The sequence below is a fragment of the Nomascus leucogenys genome, chromosome 7b (assembly GCF_006542625.1).
Source record: "Nomascus leucogenys isolate Asia chromosome 7b, Asia_NLE_v1, whole genome shotgun sequence".
Classification (NCBI taxonomy): Eukaryota; Metazoa; Chordata; class Mammalia; order Primates; family Hylobatidae; genus Nomascus; species Nomascus leucogenys.
Window position 1 is genome coordinate 6,981,159 of NC_044387.1, and position 22,687 is coordinate 7,003,845.

Here is a 22,687-nt window from a genome sequence, read left to right on the forward strand (position 1 = left end):
TCACTATACCATCAGCATCACCATCATCACCATCACCACCATCACCATTATCACCATCAGCACCAATATTATCATTATTACCATCATCGTCTCCCCCAGTCCCTGACATATGCATCTTTTTTTGTATGGAGCAGGAAGACAGCATTAGCGAGATTCCTAGCATTATAGAATATTCATTAAAGGCAGGGGTTCTGGAACCAAATTGCTTGGGTTTAATCCCAGCTCTGCCCCTTCCTAGCTGTGTGACCTTTGGCAAGGTCCTCACCCACTCTGGGCCTCAGTTTCCTCACCTATAAAATGGAGATAATAGTACCTGCCTGTAAGTGAGCTAGTACTGCACAGCATAACACAGGTTATAGCTGATAATACTATTTTCAGTGAGATATAGGAACACAGGCCCAGAGAGTAGCAGTGACCTGCCTAGGTTCACACAGAGGGTGAGGGGTCAAGATTCAGTCCTGAGCCTCGCATCCAGAGCTCCCTGCTGCTACTCCCATCCCCTACACCCCCTGCACTCAGCCTCAGCTCTGGTCTCGCCAGCAGGCAGGACCAGTACCCAGGCCCACTCACCATGGGGAGCCATAGATCCGGAAGCCCCGCACAGTGACCTCCGAGTCCTGAAGGTAGATGCAGTTGGTCAGCAGTGACTGCACATTCTCATAGTTCTCTGGCTTCAGCTTCGACACAGATGGGAAGTAGTAAAAGTCCTGCTTGATGAGGTCGGCCATGAACTCCTGGTCAAAAGTCAGCTCGTGGTTGCCTGCGATCACGATCTTGTACTCGTAGGGCAGGCTGCCTGCAGGGGTGGACACAGACAGACACACAGCACACAGCTATCAGCTTTTCCAGAAGCCACAGCATGGCTGAGAGAGGGGCGGGCAGGAGGAAGCTGCTGGAATTGCTGACAGGGGTATCTGCTGCCAGGCCCCCAACAGGTGTCTTCATCAGATCAAAGGAGGCAGCAGCCTGATTACTGTCCCCACGGTCCTGCCCTGCCCAGGCCTCCACTGGCCTTCGGCCCCTGAGATCATTGAGAAGAAGCTGGACAGGTTCCTCCCAGGCCGCTGAGCTGCAGAGTGCCTGGCCTCATCCTGGGACTTCTCTGCCTCCGTTTCTTCTGTCTGGACTAGTTTTCTCCTGGAAGAAGACGCCCACCCTGCACCTCCAGCCCTAGCTGTCACCGACCTCATGGTCCCAGATCCCCACCCCCTGGGTATCTTGGACTGTTTATCCTCCACTTTCCAAAAGGAATTGCAAGGTCTTTGCAGAGCCCAGTTCAAATGTTTGGAGACCCCACACTCAGGAAATATTATAGTATACCCACCCCTGCTGCCATGGAGATTCAAAGCCAAAACAAAATCCAGATGGAATCGAAACAAAAATGTCTATGTATCCAGCCACCGAATTACAATAGTGTCATTCTAGCTTTGCTGTGTGCGAACTTTTGGGTAGTTCTTCCAAGGTACACATCTTTCTCTCTCTGGGGTCCAGTTTTCTGGATGCCCTAGGCAGGAGTGTGCACTGCCACCCAGGAGACTGGCTGGGGGCTGGTTTCTCAGCAGCTGCCCGACAGGCCTCACCCACCAGGCTGGCTCTATGCAGGTGCAAGACCACTACAGCTCTTCTGTCTCAGTAAACGCCACTCGCCCCTGCCCTCTACTCCATCTGAGCCAGCCTGACCTCAGGCTCGGGCCCCTGACTCCCCACTCCCCACCAGCCTCAGCTGCTGGGCTCTCATGGGCCTGGAGAGTCAAGATGGTACCTGTAAGCCCTGATTTGGATAAAAAATGAAATGTTGAAAGTGCACTTGGAGACCCAAGCCTTCCTCCTGGCCCCTCCTGGGAGGAGAGTGCCCTGGAGGGTCAGGCAAGTAGCGAAGGCGCCGGCACAGCACAGGGGCCTCGAGGGGATGGGGGCCCAGACAGGAAAATGGTGACATTCCATAACCAGTTCACAAAGCAGTAACTGTGGCTAACAAAGACTGACACCTCCTGGGGCATAGCCTCTATCCCTGGGAGACCATGACCTTCACTGCTAAAGCACACGCAAGGCAAGGTGCCCGAACACTTGTCTGGCCATCAGGCTCCACTGAGCCCCTCCCCTGACAACACCCCCTTCACTCCTCACCCTCCAGGGGCAATGCCCAGCAGCACGGGCACCGTGGTCTGTCCCCTGGGACAACACAGCAGCCCAGGAACAGCACAGCCTTTTCCACCATGACCAGAAACTCCACCTCTCCTGCTGTGTGAGCATTCCGTGGGGAACCAAATTCCAGAAATGCCTCTGCTCCAAATACTAAGGATTGTTTTTCTTATTGGAAATGGATGCTCGCAATATGGGCTGAGACTCAGAAGATGTGCCATCACACTCAGCTCTCAGGAAGCACTCTAGGAAGAGCCCGCCTCCCCAGCCCCTATGTGAGCTCCAGGGAAGGGCAGAGTGAGGTTTACAGCAGTACATGTCCTATAACTACAGCCATTATTATATCCTAATAGCAATGAAACAGAAGGGTCCAGTGCCCCGTTATAAGCTTCTTCTCTACCCCCAGCTAGATGAGACCTGTGCTGTCTGTCTAACCACGTGCCCTATGGCCATGGCAAATGGCCAGGTCCCAGCCTGGCCAGGGAGGGTGGGCCAGGGCGGTAAGAAAGGGAACCCCAAGGCAAGACAGAAGTTTTCTGCAAAACAGGAAGAAAATCCCAATCTACTCATAGCTGGCTCACCAACCCAGACTGCTTTACAGGTTTGAGAAAGCACTGCTCTTTCTTCTTTGGGATTTATCAACTCTGGGGCAGGGAGCTACTGGTACATGGGGGACCACTGGTACTTAGCAGGCCACAGAATCTCAGCTCCAGCAGCCTGGATCCCAGACCCACTCTGCCACCAACCAGCTGTATGACTTAGCTTCCCTGTGCCTCAGTTTCCTCACCTGTAAAATGAGAAAAGTAACAGCGACCTTGTAGGACTGTTCTGATATTATAGAAGATAATCAATGGAAATGTACAAAATTTCATGTTCAAAAAAACCAAAGAGCTTCCCTGGGCCAGAGTTTGCAAACTAGAAGCAGGCAGGCCAGACCCATCCACAGACATATTTTGTTTGGCACAACTTTTTTTTGAAACTTGAATTTGTTGCCAACATCAAAAATTTGAGAGATTCCTAATAACATTTCATTACTTCTGTTTTCTAAAAATAAAGAAATAAATACAATTTAACCTCTGGCCGTCCTGGTCCAGTCAGGAAGTGCTGAGTGTCTGTGTCCCCTTGGACAGGATGAATGCGTCCAGCTGGCCCCAGTCCCCATCTGTCCCTACCATCTCACACCTAGTCCGCTTCATTCATTTGAAGGTACTGCCCACTCCTAACAGGCATTTGGGTTTCTGTCCCTGGGGACATGAAGGGAACGGCCTGGCCCTGGCCCGAGGTCCTTCCAATCAGGCTGCTGGGATGAGATTCTCCAAGCCCCTTCCACCTCCCCGACCCTCCTCTTGTTCATCAGAGCCCACTCTGATGGACGCTGGGAACTCTGCTTGCTGTGCTCATGGGAGAGCTCCAAGAACTTGGAGGCAGGCATGTCTGCTTCCCCCAGCTCTGTCCCTAGCAGGCCCCAGCAGGAGTCTGGCGAACGAAGCCGCCCACAGCCCCACAGTGCGACCAGGCATGGTACAGAGAAGCCCTCTCCAGTGAGGCTCAGGCTGCAGAGAGGAGGGAGGAGGGCTGCGTGGGCCTGAGCAGCTGGCAGTGGGTCCAGGAGGACACAGCAGGAAAGATGGCCACTTCCGGACCCCTGGTGGAGAACTGAGATCTCATTTCCCTAGAGCACCCCCAAGGTACTTGGTTCTATTATCTCCTCTTTGCAGCTGAGCAGAATGAGGCTCAAAGGCCGGGAAACCCGCTCAGGCCCCACGGCTGCGGAGGGGGACGCTGGTCCAGCTGACCCCATACCTCTGGACGGGCACCTTGGACTCCTCCAAGGCCAGCAGACCCCTCATCGAGCCCCTCCCCAAACACACTGCAGCAGAGAGGCAGCCAGAGCTCCCAGCTCGGGCTGGGGGTGGCCACCATCACTACCTTTGGGCTCTGATTCACCACGTTTCCACTTCACATCACCCATCCATCCTGCAGCCCAAGCTGGGGGTGCAGAGCCAGTGCTCATGTATTTATGTCATGTCTTTGACTGGGGGTGTTACTTAAGCAAATTAGCAAATTACTCCAACTGTACAGTTTCATTTATTTCTGCAGCTCCCGACTACTGGGGATTGGGCGGGGTGCAGAAGCTGTCAGCTCTCCCCTCTTCTTCTCACCTCAGCAGCTGATGACTGAGGCTTTTTCCCTCCCAGAAAAGAGTGGATGGGGCACAAGGCCCAGCTCCCATATATAAAGCAAGGCAGCAGGGCAGGAGCCACCACCTGCTGGGGTGACACCCTCAAACACTGTCTGCTCCATGGCTTGGAGGCAAAGGGACATCAACTTATGAACACAGAAACTGTCTGGCACCACATCCCTCTGAGTCCAAAGTCACAAGAATGCCTGTGGGTGTCCACCTGGACTTGGCATTCACCAGCTGTGCATAACCTTCACAGACACTTAAGTGTTACTATTCCCAGGTAAACCTGGGGAAACTGAGGCCCAGAGAGAGGTTGCCTAAGATGACACAAATCAATAGCAAAATGACTGACAATTACAGAGGACAATGGACATTTGGTAGACCCTATGGCAGTATCCTGAAGTGTACTCTGTACCGTCATGCTGCCCCGCCTCTCAGTGGATGGATGGATGGATACATGGATGGATAAATGGTTTATAGAAGGATGGATATATGGATGCACACATGGATAGATGGATGCATGCATGGATGAATGAATGGATGGTTTATAGATGGATGGATACATAGATGCACACATGGATGGGTGGGTACATGGATGGATGGTTTATAGATGGATGGATGGATGAATGGATGGTTTACAGATAGACGGATGGATGAGTGGATGAATGGGTGCTTTGTAGATGGATAGATATATAGATGCATACATGGATGGATGAATGGATAGATGGCTGGTTTATGGATGAATGAATGGATGAATGAATGGATGGTTTATAGATAGATGAATGGATGGATGAATAGATGAATGGATGCTTTGTAGATGGATGGATATATAGATGTATACATGGATAGATGAATGGATAGATGGATGGTTTATGGATGGATGAATGGATGCCTTATATATGTATGGATATAGAGATGTATATATAGATGGATGAATGAATGGATGGATGGATGGATGAATGGATGGATGATTTATGGATGGATGGATGGATGGATGGATGGGTGGATGGATGCTTTATATATGTATGGATATATAGATGCATATATAGATGGATGAATGGATGGATGGATGGTTTATAGATGGGTTGGTGGGTGGGCAGATGGATGGATGGTTTAATGGATGGATGGATGGGTGAATGGATGGATGCTTTATATATGTATGAATATATAGATGCATATATAGATGGATGGATGGATAGATGGTTTATAGACAGATGGATACATAGATGCATACATGGATGGGTGGACAGATGAACTGACAGATGGGTGGATGGATGCATTTATCAATCAATCCATCCTTAGCTAGGTCTGACTGTCTCCTTTCCACCAACTGACCTCTGTGTCACCCCTTTTCCTCAAACGTTTCCTCCAACTGTCCCTGGCAGGGCATTTTTTTGACTCACCCTTCTTACCTACAGTCTTGATTGTCCATCTCTGAATCTTCTCCAATTAAACCTGCTCTCTTGCAGGTGGGTATGGGGGACACAGAACAGAAGTTCCAGCATGGCCTGACCATCACGGAGTGGGGAGGAGGAGTCTCCTCCTCTGTTCTAGGGCTGCCACCTCTGTTGTTAGGGCCTAAGGCTGCATTAGTTTTCCAGTGTTCCCATCACCCTGCAGTTCTTACCAACCCGAACATAGATACAACTCCCAGTGACCAATCGTTAGAGGCCCTCTTGCTTAATTTCATCACAACCCCCCATCTAAACAGTGAATGAGGGGAGTGTTTTGGGGACCTCAACCAACTAATTGATTTGCAGCGGCTTTATGGGGGAAAAATTAGATGAATACAAACTCTTCTGCCTAATGCCTGCACTGAACACAGAGGAAATGGATGTTGTTCTCTTTGCCCTTTCCTGCTGCTGTTCCTCCCTGCAGCAGGTAAGACGGCTGACACACAGGGAAGCTTCCCCACTGCCCTGATGGGAGCTGCCTGAGAAGCCACCAGAAGCACCTGAATCCCAGGAAAGCAGCTGTTCTCCAAGCAGGTGTGAAAAGAGATTAGGCAGCACCAACCTTGGAGACCAGAACATAACATGACCTCCTGGACCAAAGATGGGCACGACATGGGAAAGCTGAAAGAAAAAGCCTCTCTGCAGAGCACCCCCGGGCTGGGCACGGTGGACAGTAGTGCAGGTGCTGGGGGCTGTGCTTGCCTTGGTAAGGCTCAGCAAGGGCACAGATGGGTCCAAATGCCTTTTCTTATCCACCTCCCCTCATCAACCCAACAGAAGCTAAGAATCCACTGAGCCTATCCTGAATGCCCCTTAGGCTGAATGCCCACCTTCTTCCCTGAAGCTGGACCCACTGCAAAGCCCCCTGCCCTGGTCAGCTCTCCATGAGCCCTGATTAAACGTGAGCCCAATGTTTCCGTGTTCCAGACCCCGGCGAGGCTCCGCTGCGGACACAGTCATGAACCAGACACCACCAAGAGGCCTGTAGCTCTCCTAATCCATGCCACTCATTGGACAGGAGGAAACTGGAGCTCAGAAAGGGGAAGAGACTTGTCCAAGGTCACACAGCAAGACAGTGGAGAGAGCTAGGACTTGAACCCTGGCCTCCTGCCTCAGAGATGTCTGAACAATGACCAGCCTCTGGTAGGACATGCCTGATGACTAGACAGTTTAGGGGACTGGAAGGATATGAGGACATCTGGGAAGAGTGGAGCAAGGACTTGTGGCACCGGTGAAACCCTGAAACTGGAGACAAGCCAGGCAGACTCTGCTAGGTGGGCGAGGACGCTGATCTCCCAGCCTCTGCCACAAGCCCCAGGTCCTTGATGCCAAAACCAGTCCTACCCCCACCTTGCTTTTCTGAGCTGGGGAGCAATTCTACACATTTGTATCTCCATGAAAACATTCAGACCATCTTTCCCAAATGCCTCCTTTTGTTCCAGCCAGATCATTCAACATCCTGGCATTTGCTAGCCATGGATTTCTTGGAGAAAAGATGTTTAAGTATTAACCAGAAGAGCACTAGAGGACGGCCCTATTGTTTTAACTTTTCATTTGCCACATACGTGTATTCAAATAGCTGTGCATCCACACACAGATTCCACATCGCAACAAGAGCAGCTGCCACACGGGGCAGAGGGGGACGCTCATGGAAGTCTCTGCTTTTTGTGCTTCCGAGATTAATCTCTCTCCAAAAGGTTACAATTCTTTATCGCTAACACTTACCCATCCCATTTAACAGAAAGTGCTGCCTCCAAACTGCATAATCTGTTAAATTCAACAAGATATGTGCAAGCTTCTCCACCATCGATGCCATTCCCGGAGCGAAGTATTGAGCCCGGCGGAGTTTTAGTGTTCTCTAAATGCAGTGACAATCAGGAAAATGCCCACTTATGGCTTCTTCCGCCCATTCCCATCTCGCAGAACACAACAGAGGGGGATGGAATAAAGAGACGGCATAACGATCTCTGATTGCATTTTTAGTATGTCTTTGACAATTCTGTGTTTAAACACTTGCCGATGTCTAGGAGATTCACGTTAGCAGACTTCTTGGTATGGCGCATGGTCTAGAAACACACCGGGATGGAGGAAGCTGCGAGAGTCAGCTGTGAGCCACCGTGGGGTCTTGGTGCAGCTTGGTGCATGAACGCCAGGAATGGCATCACACGGCCAAGCACACACAGAGGACTGCGGCTGACCACGCAGAGAAAGGGAATTCTGTGTGTAACCTGAACAGGGGGGAGAGCTCTGGAGTCAGATGTCTGGGCCAACAGCCAAGGCTGAGTTCAGGGGAACACAGTGCAGGGCTGCGCCTGCAGAAGCTGAATTCTGCTACCCTGTACTGAGCGCCCTGTCCAGGCACTGCAACCAGCAACATGCATTCAATGCTTCCAGACACCCCTAGCAGGCACGGGCCATTCTCTCCGTGACAGAGATGAGAGGCAGTGCAGCAGAGTGGGTAGGGGTGCAGGCTGGCTAGCCTGACTTCCATCTCTACCTCCCACTGGCTCTCTGGCCAGAATGAGAACCCTCACTTCCCTGAGCTTTAGTGTCCCCATTTGTAAAACACACGTTTATGCTTCCCCACAGAGTTCTTGCAATGATCAAGCTGATGAAGACACATGAGCCCCACGCTGTACCTATACTTCTGCATGGATTTGTTTTTAAGCAAGTTTAATAAGACACATGGACACAGAAATGACTGTCACGAAGGAGGCATATACTCACAGTTCTCTAAAAATGCAAGCCATGCTCCACCATGCCTGGCCAGCGAGGGAAGCACCGGGCACAATCAGGAGGTGGAGGGTGAGGGGGAAACATGGGCAGGAGCCTGTTTCATGGTTTCCAAAAGAAGGGTTGGGCAAAGCAAGGGAAAGAGACTTAGGACTGTCTAGTTCAAATAATTCTGGCAGGCTCTGGGACATGGGGGCTGTCCCTAACTGTCTGGCAGTACCCCTGGGGTGATCAGGGCAGGTGGATAGTGGCCCTATCCACTTCACTGTGGGCTGTGGAGTGGTTGGCTTGTGTAGTTATTTGCTGTATCTAGGAACTGGTTAACCCAGGGAGGGACAATCCCCCTGGTTCAGCAAGGCCCTCAGATGTCATCAGAATGCAGAAAATAAAAGGCAAGGTTAATACAACCTGGATGTTAGCCATTTTCATTGCATTTCGGGGCTATTCAGGAAGATTAATGCCGTAATGTATGGCACAGCCCAGAAATGTGAGCTGCAAAGCTGGAGATGAGAACAGAGACCCTACAAGGTCAGGTCACTTGCCTGGGGCCACACAGCAGCTCACTGGGACCCAGGTCTGCCTCCCCAGAGCTCGGTGCCACCACACCCCAGATAGAACAGACATCCTAGGACGGCAGACCCCCCACTGAGCTGCAGACCCCCCTGGCCTCATCCAGCCTCCGCGGGTCCTGCATGGGAGGCTGCTGGATTCAAAACTCAGCTCTGGCGCCTGGATTTAAAAGGCAAATGTGATTTTTCTTCTGTTCCATCCTAATAGCCAAAATGTTTAACTTTCAAACATTTGTTTTTCCTGGGAAATGTTTTAAAAACAGGAACATTCAGTCCTAATCATCTTCAACTGCTTGTTTCCACTGCTACTGCAGAGCACATATGACTTCAGGCCGAAAGTTTTCCGTGTTTTCCCCCAAAAATCAAGGCTGCCTGTAGCTAGCAGGACTTTGTGGGAACCTCCTCAGAAGTCGCAGTCCGGAAGGACAAACATGCCCAGAGATGTGCACAAAAGGCCCCTGGTGGCCCCCAGCTTCCCCAGCCAGGGGCTACCGTACTCCCTGCAGTGCTCTGGTCTCAGCCCTCCTCCTCCGACCCTGCACCCCTCTGGGTGCTTACGGCCTCCTGGCATCCGCATCTGCTGTTCCACACACTGGGATCCTCTTCCCGCCCTTCCTTCTGAGTCAACTCCAATTCAACTCGCACTTTATCAGCCAACCCAAGGGCCACTTCCTCCAAGACACCTTCCAAGAGGCCCTCTCTTCACTCAACCCTAGCAGGATGATGGGTGCCCCCCAACAAGCACCCAGGGACGTGCTTCTCACAGCCCTGATGACCAAACCAACCGCAGGTTGATTTGTCTGCTTCCCCAGCAGCCTGGGAGCCCCTTCAAGGCCCCCGCCTGGTTCAGCACTCTACCCCCAGCATGGGGCTCGGTGACAAGTACGCACTCAACACACAGCCACTGAATCCATGAGGTTCCATCTTCCCTTACGACACATGGCAAGGGCCGGGGAGGTCACATGACTCAACAAAGGTCTCCTAAGTGATCGGCTACAGGATGTCCCCAGAGGCCAAATAGCTGGCCCACGGATGGTAACCAACACTGTTAGGATGAGGTGAGCCCATCAGGTGGCAGCCTCCCAACTGTCATGGTCTCCGCTCACTCAGCAGACATCAAGAGTCCATGACATCAAGGCCCATGCCACAGAGCTGCCCCATGAGGCTATGGGAGAGCCCTGGCCTGAGAGTCAGCTCAGCTCTCTACTATCCCACCATATGACCTGGGGTAGTGAGGCCTTTCACCTCCTCATGCCTCAGTTTCCCCATCTGTTCCATGAAGACGTGACATAAAGGTCCTGACCTCTGAGAGCCCTTTCAATTCTCTGAGACCCTCCAGGCAGGTGTGTACGTGGTGCCAGGGTAGGGTGCCCATGGAGGGTGTTAACAGGGTCAGATGGTGGGACCCAAAGGGCCCTTGTATAGGACGAGATTCTGAATGCCCATGTTTGTCTCCAATTGTGGCTGACATCCCATGAAGTCGGCAATAAACGAAGGAAAAGGCATGGCCTGCCAAGGACAGAGGTTTGGAAGCTGGAAAAAGATGGATGGGTGGACTGGCTTAGCTGAGCAAAGGAAACAAAAACCAAAGTCCTGGGAGTGGGTATGAGGAATATGGAGCTACAAGAAGCAAGGTGAGCTGTGGCCAGAGCCCCAGGGGATCTCAGGGACTAGAAGCCCAAGAGCTGCAGTCTGACTTAGAACCTGTATGAGAAGCAGGTAGGACCCAGGCCCCTCCCACCTTGCACCCATCCAGCAGTCATGCCCTTTGCCTCTCATCCCCACAGTAGTGGGGAGCACTAGCAGGGGCACACAAAAACTCCAGAGAGCCCCATTTAGGGAACATCGAGGCAAGGGGATGAACCATGGGGTCCCAGCCTCCAGACCCACTTAGCTATCAAATCTGGAAGCCAGACTTGGAAAGGAAAAACTGGGGAGAAAAACAGGTGCGGGAGGAAAAACCCATAGATACCGATATAGGGGTTGCCCAAAGACATGGCCAGGGCCCCATGATCACATCCCCCTACCCCCACCACACACACACACACACACATACACACACACACACAGAGCTAACCAACAGCTTTCAGATGTTCAATTCGTATACACAAATGCAGTGTCATCAGGCCTCTGAGAAAAACCCCACAGTGAAGGCCGGGCGCAGTGGCTCACACCTGTAATCCCAGCACTTTGGGAAGCCGAGCCAGGCGGATCACCTGAGGTCAGGAGTTCAAGACCAGCCTGGTCAACATGGCTAAACTCTGTCTCTACTAAAAATACAAAAATTAGCTGGGAGTGGCGGTATGTGCCTATAAACCCAGCTACTCAGGAGACTGAGGCAGGAGAATCACTTGAACCTGGGAGTTGGAGGTTGCAGTCAGTCGAGATCATGTCACTACACTCCAGCCTGGGCAACAGAGCAAGACTCTATCTCAAAAAAAAAAAAAAAGAAAGAAAGAAAGAAAAGAAAAAATGAAAAATCTACCACAGTGAAAAAAGAGTCAGAGGCCAAATCAAATAAGGAAAGGAAATCAGAGAAAAGAAGGTTGAGGCAGGAAAATGCTTTTTTAAACTATATCATTGACACCCTTGGTGAGATAATAAAATATTGCACCCATGAAATTTTAGCAGGGTGCTTTTACAAAAGAAATAAAAACATAGCAGGATATTTTTTAATTTGGCCAAAAGTAGGAAGATGAAGTCAAGGCAATCTCCCAGAGACTAAAATAACAAAGACAATGAAGTAAATAACAGGTGAGAAAAGATTTAAAAATCAGGCTGGCCACAGTGACTCCCATCTGTAATCCCAACACTTTGGGAGGCTGAGGTGGGAGGACAGCTTGAGCCCAGGAATTCAAAGATGCAGTGAGCTGTGACTGCACCACTGCACTCCGGCCTGGGTGACAGAGCAAGATCCTGTCTCAAAAAAAAAAAAAAGCCCAACATCTGAGTACTACAAGTTGCAGGAAGAGAAATCAGAGGAAGAGATGGATGAAAAAACTGGAAATGAGAAAAGTTTCTGAATTAAAGGACAAAATTTTTCCATTAAGAGAGTGCTCAGAAAAAATAAATGAAAAAAGACCCACATTAAGCACATTCTCCAGAAACCCAATAGGTTATATATAAAGGATGAGAAATCCCAACAGCAGTGGAATTTTCAATAGTGACACTGAAAAAAAAAAAAGGAAAAACGCCTTCCAAATTCTAGAGGAAAATGATTTGCAACTGAGAATTCTATACCTAGATAAACTATTAGTTAAGACAGGACAGAATAAAGATCTTTTCTAACATGCAAGTCTGCCAGATATTTCTCTTGTGCACTTTCTCAGAAAGCTACTGGAGGGTGTGCTCCACCAAAATGAGGGTGTAAACCAAGGAAAAGTAAACCACTGGATCCCAGAACGAGGGGTTACAAGACAGAAGAAAGGTGAAAGGAAAAGATGGCCATCTGAAGATGGTGACTGTAAGCAGGACTGGAAATCAATCAGTCCCAATGGGAGCAGGGCTTGGAGGCTCCAGGAGGTAAGCCTCCAAGAAAAACGAGAAGACAGATGACCTAGCACATCTCACCACACTACAGAGGGGTGTTTAAAGCTCTGCAGAAGACTTGAGGATGAACTATGATGGGCACATGAAACTATAAGCAAACAAACAAAATAATTAACTACTTTAGAAAAATAATGTCATATAATGAATATTCAACCAAAAATTGGGATAGCAATACTAACAGGTGAAAAGATGCATATGTGAGTGGGGAAGCTAAATCTCTAAATCTTCACTTCCTATTGTAAGAAATCTAAAAGTAATGTCTAAATTGAAAAATCAAAACAGCAATCCTAGGTTGTTCCTTCGAGAAACAAGAGAAGCAGCACTAGAGCTGCACTGGGAGTGGGAACCAGGCCTCAGGAGGGGGCTGCTATCTTGAGCATAAGCCTTGTAGCACTCTGTGACTTACAGTGCACATTTATTACCTGAATGCAAATAAAATGTTGATTAAATAAAAAGAAGCATCTGCAAAGCCAAGTGCTTCTCATCCACTTCCCAACTCTGTCCAGGGCCACCCTGACCTCTCACTTGCTCTGCCTGTTACTCAAAACCTACAACAAAAGCAAACTGGGCCACAATTAAGATTGATGGAAAGACAGAGCAGGTAGAAAATCAAAGCTGGCTGATTCCTCCGAGATTCTGAGGGTCCGAGTGCTGGGACGACTCTGGCACCAGGTTCAGAGGCAGGTGATCCAGCTGAGCAGCTCCTCACCTGGGCAGGTCAGGCAGCTGCTAATGACATCACTGTTGCCACCTGCTGAGAACTTCAGCCACCTCCCCGGTGCCCTATTTCTCATCCTCACAATAGTCCCACAAAACAGGCAATATTATTAATATTTAGCAGATGAAGAAATCAAGGCTAATAAAGTTAAGGAACTCCACAACTGATCAGCGAAGAAGTGGGAATTTGAACCTGGGTGCATCTGAAGCTGAAGCCCATCATTTTCCCCTCAGTCACAACCACTTAGACATATATTCTCAGGTTTTTTCATTAAATATTTCTCAAAAAAAAAGTAAAAAGAGTGTTGCCATACATTTGAGTCTTTATAATATCTCTCTTGCTATGAGCAGCTCTCAATGACTTTATTTTCAGCAACATAACACTCTGGGCAAGACTTTGTGGCTGCTATAAACAAAGAAGCAATACAGAGAAGCACTTTGAGGATGAGGATTAAGGATCTTTGAGCACATGCTCCTCCACAAAGTCAACAACAACACTGGCAAAAGTTGTCAAAATCTACTTTTTTAAAATTCTGGAAATTAACCAACAATCCGAGGAGCATAGATGCAAGAAAAAGAGCTGAGTTGTGCAGCATTCTAACTTGCCCTCTTCTCAGCTCCTCTTTGCAAGCCTGTAGTAGCCTGAAAATCAGCAGTCTCAGAACCATTGCAGCTATGAAAACTACCAGCCTAGCAGCCACTGGAGGGGGAAAAACAGCTTTGAGACTCCCAAGAAAGCCCCTTTCACTATTTGGCATATAAAGCCTCATTTGTAGAACTTGCCTTTTTTTAGCGATGAGGTCTCACTATATTGCCCAGGCTGGTCTCAAACTCCTGGCCTCAAGTGATCCTCCCATCTCAGCCTCCCAAAGTGCTAGGATTATAGGCATGTGTCACTGCACCCAGCCAGGACTTGTCTTTATTTGACCTGACTCAGAGCTTGCTCAATGAGGAAAGCCCTATCCCCAAAGTATTTGTTAAAAACAATCAGCAGCAGTTGTCTAACATCACAGCTTCCCAAGGAGGCCATACCAGTTAGGGCAAACAAGAGGCCAGCCAAGAAACTTAAAATGAAAATCTGGAGAATGAGGCATCCACAGGGCATCTAGAGGATCATGCTCATGTGCAGGGTTGTGCATGTGCCCAGGAAAGGGGCCCTCATCACTCACCTCAGAATGACCTTGAAGCTCTGCACATGCAAGAAGTGAAGGCTTTTGTAAAGTGCTAGGGTGTTGAGGATGTGCCTCAACACAATGGTTGGGAGTCCCTCAGCAAATGATGGGAGACTTATCAGTTCAAGGCATGTAAGGAAATCTCTGACCAGTCATCAGCTCACAACTAAGCTAACCAAGCAGAGACTTTAGTAGCCACACGTGACAGAGAATACAAACACCACAGAGTTTCCAGGACATTCACTAAATAAACAACAACAAACCTTGGTGCAGGGGGTGGGATCTGATTCTCATAATCAGCAAATTATATTATTTAAAACATCCATAGCCTAAGTGTGTTGGTGCTCGCCTGTGGTCTTAGCTACTCAGGAGGCTGAGGCAGAAGAATCACCTGAACCCAGGAGACGGATATTGCAGTGAGCCAAGATTGCACCACTGCACTCCAACCTGGAGGCAGTGAGACAGTGAGACCCTGTCTCGAAAAACAACAACAAACAGACAAACAAAATCCAGTTTTTTTGTTTTGTTTTGCTTTGGGTTTTGGGGGGTAAGGGTTGGGTTTTATTTTATTTATTTATTTATTTATTTTTTTGAGATGGAGTCTCACTCTGTCACCAGGCTGGAGTGCAGTGGTGCAATCTCGGCTCACTGCAACCTCCGCCTCCCAGGTTCAAGTGATACTCCTGCCTCAGCCTCCTAAGTAGCTGGGACAACAGGCACATGCCACTACGCCCAGCTAATTTTTGTATTTTTAATAGAGACGGGGTTTCACCATGTTGGCCAGGATGGTCTCGATCTCTTGACCTCGTGATCCACTCGCCTCAGCCTCCCAGAGTGCTGGGATTACAGGCGTGAGCCACCACGCCCGGCCACAAAAACATCTAGTATTTTTTTAAATGAAACACACAAAGAAACAGGAATGTATGGTCCTTAGACAAAGGAAAGAGCAGTCAATAGAAATTGTCCTTGAGGAAACCCAGATGGTGGACATAACTAAATAATGCCCTTAAATCAGCTATTAGAAATATGTTCAAAGAACTAGAGAACTGTCTAAAGAATTCAAGAACATTATGAGAATGATGTGTTCACAAATACAGCATATCAATAAGGAGATATAACTATAAAAAAGAATCCAATTCTGGAGCTGAAAAGTAAAATACTTGAAATGACATTTTCATTAGAGGGTCTCAACAGCAGTTTCAAGCTGACAGAAGAAAGAATGAGCAAACCTGAAGACAGATCTGTTGAAATCATCTGGTTTGAGGAACAGAAAGGAAAAAGAATGAAGAAAAATGAATAGAGCCTCAGAGACCTGTGGGACACCATTGGGTGCACTAATGTGTGCGTAAGAGGAGCCACAGAAGGAAAAGTGAGAGGGGACAGAAAGAGTAGTTAAAGAAACAATAGCTGTATTCCCAAACAACAGCTCACGCCTGTAATCCCAGCATTTTGGGAGGCTGAGGTGGGTGGATTACTTGAGGCCAGGAGTTCAAGACCAGCCTGGCAACACCCTATCATGGCAAAACCCCATCTCTACTAAAAATACAAAAATTAGCTGGGCATCATGGTGTGCACTGTGCACCTGTAGTCCCAGCTACTTGGGAGGCAGAGACACAAGAATTGCTTGAACCTGGGAGGCAGAGGTTGCAATAAGCCAAGATTGTGCCACTGCAATCCAGCCTGGGTGACAGAGTGAGACTGTCTCAAAAAAAAAAAAAAGAAAAAAGAAAAAAGAAAAAGGAAACAATAGCAAAACCTCCCCAAATTTGATGGAAAACATTAATCTACACATCCAAGAAGTTCAAGTAACTCCAAACGTGATAAACTCAAAGAGATCCACACCTAAACACATCATAATCAAACTCCAAACATGATAAACTCAAAGAGGTCCACACCTAAACACATCATAATCAAACTGTCAGAAAGCAGACAATCACTCATCACACACAAATAATCCTCAGTAACAGCTGACTTCTCATCAAGAACCACGATAACCAGAAGGCAGTGGGATACACAAATGCTGGGAAGAAGGACTGTCGACCAGCAATTCTACATCCCGCAAAACTATCCTTTAAAAATAGAGAAATTAAGTCATTCCCAGATAAACAAAAACAAACTGAATCTGTCACTAGCAGACACTCTCTACAAAAAATACTGAATAGACTCTTTCAGACTGAAATGAAAGGGCACCAGACAACAACTCAAATCCATATGAAGAAATAGAGAGCGCTGGTAAAGGTAGCTACATAGGTAAATATAAAAGACAGTACAGGCCAGGCGCTGTGGCTCGCGCCTGTAATCCCAGCACTTTGGGAGTCTGAGGCGGGCAGATCACGAGGTCAGGCGATCGAGACCAGGCTGACCAACATGGTGAAACCCCATCTCTACTAAAAATATAAAAATGGTTCGTGGAGCCAAGATGGCCGAATAGGAACAGCTCCGGTCTCCAGCTCCCAGCCCCAGCGACACAGAAGACGGGTGATTTCTGCATTTCTGCTTGAGGTACCGGTTTCATCTCACTAGGGAGTGCCTAACAGTGGGTGCAGGACAGTCGGTGAAGCGCACTGTGCGCGAGCCGAAGCAGGGCGAGGCATTGACTCACTCGGGAAGCGCAAGGGGTCAGGGAGTTCCCTTTCCTAGTCAAAGAAAGGGGAAGCAGACGGCACCTGGAATATCGGGTCAGTCCCATCCTAATACTGCGCTTTTCCAACGGGCCTGGAAAACGGCACACTAGGAGATTGTGTCCCGCACCTGGCTCGGAGGGTCCTATGCCCACGGAGTCTCGCTAATTGCTAGCACAGCAGTCTGAGATCAAGCTGCGAGGCGGCAGCGAGGCTGGGGGAGGGGCGCCCGCCATTGCCCAGGCTTGCTTAGGTAAACAAAGCAGCCAGGAAGCTCGAACTGGGCGGAGCCCACCACAGCTCAAGGAGGCCTGCCTGCGTCTGTAGGCTCCACCTCTGGGGGCAGGGCACAGACAAACAAAAACTCTGCAAGAACTTCCACAGACTTAAATGTCCCTGTCTGACTGACAGCTTTGAAGAGAGTAGTGGTTCTCCCAGCACGCAGCTGGAGATCTGAGAACGGTCAGACTGCCTCCTAAAGTGGGTCGCTCACCCCTGAGCAGCCTAACTGGGAGGCACCCCCCCAGTAGGGACAGACTGACACCTCATTCAACCCGGTACTTCTCTGAGACAAAACTTTCAGAGGAACTATCAGACAGCTGAATTTGTGGTCTCATGAAAATCCGCTGTTCTGCAGCCACCGCTGCTGACACCCAGCCAAACAGGGTCTGGAGTGCACCTCTAGTAAACTCCAACAGACCTGCAGCTGAGGGTCCTGTCTGGTAGAAGGAAAACTAACAAACAGAAAGGACATCCACACCAAAAACCCATCTGTACATCACCATCATCAAAGACAAAAAGTAGATAAAACCACAAAGATGGGGAAAAAACAGACCAAAAAAACTGGAAACTCTAAAAAACAGAGCACCTCTCCTCCTCCAAAGGAACGCAGTTCCTCACCAGCAACGGAACAAAGCTGGATGGAGGATGACTTTGATGAGTTGAGAGAAGAAGGCTTCAGACGATCAAACTACTCTGAGCTACGAGAGGAAATTCAAAACAACAGCAAAGAAGTTAAAAACTTTGAAAAAAAATTAGAAGAATGGATAACTAGAATAACCAATGGAGAGAAGGGCTTCAAGGAGCCGATGGAGCTGAAAGCCAAGTTTCGAGAACTACGCGAAGATTGCAGAAGCCTCAGTAGCAGATGCGATCAACTGGAAGAAAGGGTATCGCTGATGGAAGATGAAATGAATGAAATGAAGAGAGAAGGGAAGTTTAGAGAAAAAAGGATAAAAAGAAATGAACAAAGCCTCCAAGAAATTTGGGACTATGTGAAAAGACCAAACCTACGTCTGATTGGTGTACCTGAAAATGATGGGGAGAATGGAACCAAGTTGGAAAACACTCTGCAAGATATTATCCAGGAGAACTTCCCCAATCTAGCAAGGCAGGCCAGCATTCAGATTCAGGAAATACAGAGAACGCCACAAAGATACTCCTCGAGAAGGGCAACTCCAAGACACATTATTGTCAGATTCACCAAAGTTGAAATGAAAGAAAAAATGTTAAGGGCAGCCAGAGAGAAAGGTCGGGTTACCCACAAAGGGAAGCCCATCAGACTAACAGCTGATCTCTCAGCAGAAACTCTACAAGCCAGAAGAGAGTGGGGGCCGATATTCAACATTCTTAAAGAAAAGAATTTTCAACCCAGAATCTCCTATCCCGCCAAACTAAGCTTCATAAGTGAAGGAGAAATAAAACACTTTACAGACAAGCAAACGCTGAGTGATTTTGTCACCACCAGGCCTGCCCTAAAAGAGCTCCTGAAGGAAGCACTAAACATGGAAAGGAACAACCGGTACCAGCCACTGCAAAAACATGCCAAATTGTAAAGACCATCGAGACTAGGAAGAAACTATAGCAACTAATGAGCAAAATAACCAACTAACATCATAATGACAGGATCAGATTCACACATAACAATATTAACGTTAAATGTAAATGGGCTAAATGCTCCAATCAAAAGACACAGACTGGCAAACTGGATAAGGAGTCAGGACCCATCAGTGTGCTGTATTCAGGAAACCCATCTCACGTGCAGAGACACACATAGACTCAAAATAAAGGGATGGAGGAAGATCTATCAAGCAACTGGAAAACAAAAAAAGGCAGGGGTTGCAATCCTAGTCTCTGATAAAATAGACTTTATACCAACAAAGATCAAAAGAGACAAAGAAGGCCATTACATAATGGTAAAGGGATCAATTCATCAAGAAGAGCTAACTATCCTAAATATATATGCACCCAACACAGGAGCACCCAGATTCATAAAGCAAGTCCTGAGTGACCTACAAAGGGACTTAAACTCCCACACAATAATAATGGGAGATTTTAACACCCCACTGTCAGCATTAGACAGATCAACGAGACAGAAAGTTAACAAGGATATCCAGGAATTGAACTCAGCTCTACATAAAGTGGACCTAATAGACATCTACAGAACTCTCCACCCCAAGTCAACAGAATATACATTTTTTTCAGCACCACACCACACCTATTCCAAAATTGACCACATAGTTGGAAGTAAAGCTCTCCTCAGCAAATGTAAAAGAACAGAAATTATAACAAACTGTCTCTCAGACCACAGTGCAATCAAACTAGAACTCAGGATTAAGAAACTCACTCAAAACCGCTCAACTACATGGAAACTGAACAACCTGCTCCTGAATGACTATTGGGTACATAATGAAATGAAGGCAGAAATGAAGACGTTCTTTGAAACCAATGAGAACAAAGACACAACATACCAGAATCTCTGGGACACATTCAAAGCAGTGTGTAGAGGGAAATTTATAGCACTAAATGCCCACAAGAGAAAGCAGGAAAGATCCAAAATTGACTCCCTAACATCACAATTAAAAGAACTAGAAAAGCAAGAGCAAACACATTCAAAAGCTAGCAGAAGGCTAGAAATAACTAAAATCAGAGCAGAACTGAAGGAAATAGAGACACAAAAAACCCTTCAAAAAATTAATGAATCCAGGAGCTGGTTTTTTGAAAAGATCAACAAAATTGATGGACCGCTAGCAAGACTAATAAAGAAGAAAAGAGAGAAGAATCAAATAGATGCAATAAAAAACGAAAAAGGGGATATCACCACCGATCCCACAGAAATACAATCTACCATCAGAGAATACTACAAACACCTCTATGCAAATAAACTAGAAAATCTAGAAGAAATGGATAAATTCCTCGACAAATACACCCTCCCAAGACTAAACCAGGAAGAAGTTGAATCTCTGAATAGACCAATAACAGGTTCTGAAATTGTGGCAATAATCAATAGCTTACCAACCAAAAAGAGTCCAGGACCTGATGGATTCACAGCTGAATTCTACCAGAGGTACAAGGAGGAACTGGTACCATTCCTTCTGAAACTATTCCAATCGATAGAAAAAGAGGGAATCCTCCCTAACACATTTTATGAAGCCAGCATCGTCCTGATACCAAAACCTGGCAGAGACATAACCAAAAAAGAGAATTTCAGACCAATATCCTTGATGAACATTGACGCAAAAATCCTCAATAAAATACTGGCAAACCGAATCCAGCAGCACATCAAAAAGCTTATCCACCATGATCAAGTGGGCTTCATCCCTGGGATGCAAGGCTGGTTCAACATACGCAAATCAATAAATGTAATCCAACATATAAACAGAACCAAAGACAAAAACCACATGATTATCTCAATAGATGCAGAAAAGGCCTTCGACAAAATTCAACAACCCTTCATGCTAAAAACTCTCAATAAATTAGGTATTGATGGGACGTATCTCAAAATAATAAGAGCTATCTACGACAAACCCACAGCCAATATCATACTGAATGGGCAAAAACTGGAAGCATTCCCTCTGAAAACTGGCACAAGACAGGGATGCCCTCTCTCACCGCTCCTGTTCAACATAGTGCTGGAAGTTCTGGCCAGAGCAATCAGGCAGGAGAAGGAAATAAAAGGTATTCAATTAGGAAAAGAGGAAGTCAAATTGTCCCTGTTTGCAGATGACATGATTGTATATCTAGAAAACCCCATTGTCTCAGCCCAAAATCTCCTTAAGCTGATTAGCAACTTCAGCGAAGTCTCAGGATACAAAATTAATGTACAAAAATCACAAGCATTCTTGTACACCAATAACAGACAAACAGAGAGCCAAATCATGAGTGAACTCCCATTCACAATTGCTTCAAAGAGAATAAAATACCTAGGAATCCAACTTACAAGGGATGTGAAGGACCTCTTCAAGGAGAACTACAAACCACTGCTCAATGAAATAAAAGAGGATACAAACAAATGGAAGAACATTCCATGCTCATGGGTTGGAAGAATCAATATCGTGAAAATGGCCATACTGCCCAAGGTAATTTATAGATTCAATGCCATCCCCATCAAGCTACCAATGACTTTCTTCACAGAATTGGAAAAAACTACTTTAAAGTTCATATGGAACCAAAAAAGAGCCCGCATCGCCAAGTCAATCCTAAGCCAAAAGAACAAAGCTGGAGGCATCACGCTACCTGACTTTAAACTATACTACAAGGCTACAGTAACCAAAACAGCATGGTACTGGTACCACAACAGAGACATAGATCAATGGAACAGAACAGAGCCCTCAGAAATGATGCCGCATAGCTACAACTATCCGATCTTTGACAAACCTGACAAAAACAAGAAATGGGGAAAGGATTCCCTATTTAATAAATGGTGCTGGGAAAACTGGCTAGCCATATGTAGAAAGCTGCAACTGGATCCCTTCCTTACACCTTATACAAAAATTAATTCAAGATGGATTAAAGACTTATATGTTAGACCTAAATCCATTAAAATCCTACAAGAAAACCTAGGCAATACCATTCAGGACATAGGCGTGGGCAAGGACTTCATGTCTAAAACACCAAAAGCAATGGCAACAAAAGCCAAAATCGACAAATGGGATCTCATTAAACTAAAGAGCTTCTGCACAGCAAAAGAAACTATCATCAGAATGAACAGGCAACCTACAGAATGGGAGAAAATTTTTGCAACCTACTCATCTGACAAAGGGCTAATATCCAGAATCTATAATGAACTCAAACAAATTTACAAGAAAAAAACAAACAACCCCATCAAAAAGTGGGCAGAGGACATGAACAGACACTTCTCAAAAGAAGACATTTATGCAGCCAGAAAACACATGAAGAAATGCTCATCATCACTGGCCATCAGAGAAATGCAAATCAAAACCACAGTGAGATACCATCTCACACCAGTTAGAATGGCCATCATTAAAAAATCAGGAAACAACAGGTGCTGGAGAGGATGTGGAGAAATAGGAACACTTTTACACTGTTGGTGGGACTGTAAACTAGTTCAACCATTGTGGAAGTCAGTGTGGCGATTCCTCAGGGATCTCGAACTAGAAATACCATTTGACCCAGCCATCCCATTACTGGGTATATACCCAAAGGACTATAAATCATGCTGCTATAGAGACACATGCACACGTATGTTTATTGCGGCACTATTCACAATAGCAAAGAGTTGGAACCAACCCAAATGTCCAACAAC

General features: G+C 47.1%; 1 protein-coding gene across 4 annotated transcripts in view; it reads right to left on the minus strand.

Annotated features, from left to right (window-relative positions):
* The window catches only part of MPPED1 (metallophosphoesterase domain containing 1), a 99,220-nt gene that overhangs the window by 29,398 nt on the left and 47,135 nt on the right, over positions 1-22,687 (minus strand). For all 4 annotated transcript variants that reach the window (XM_030815404.1, XM_030815405.1, XM_030815403.1 and 1 more), the window contains one exon: positions 571-796. In XM_030815404.1, coding sequence (XP_030671264.1) covers positions 571-796 — 226 coding nt within the window. The remainder of the gene's footprint in view (positions 1-570; positions 797-22,687) is intronic.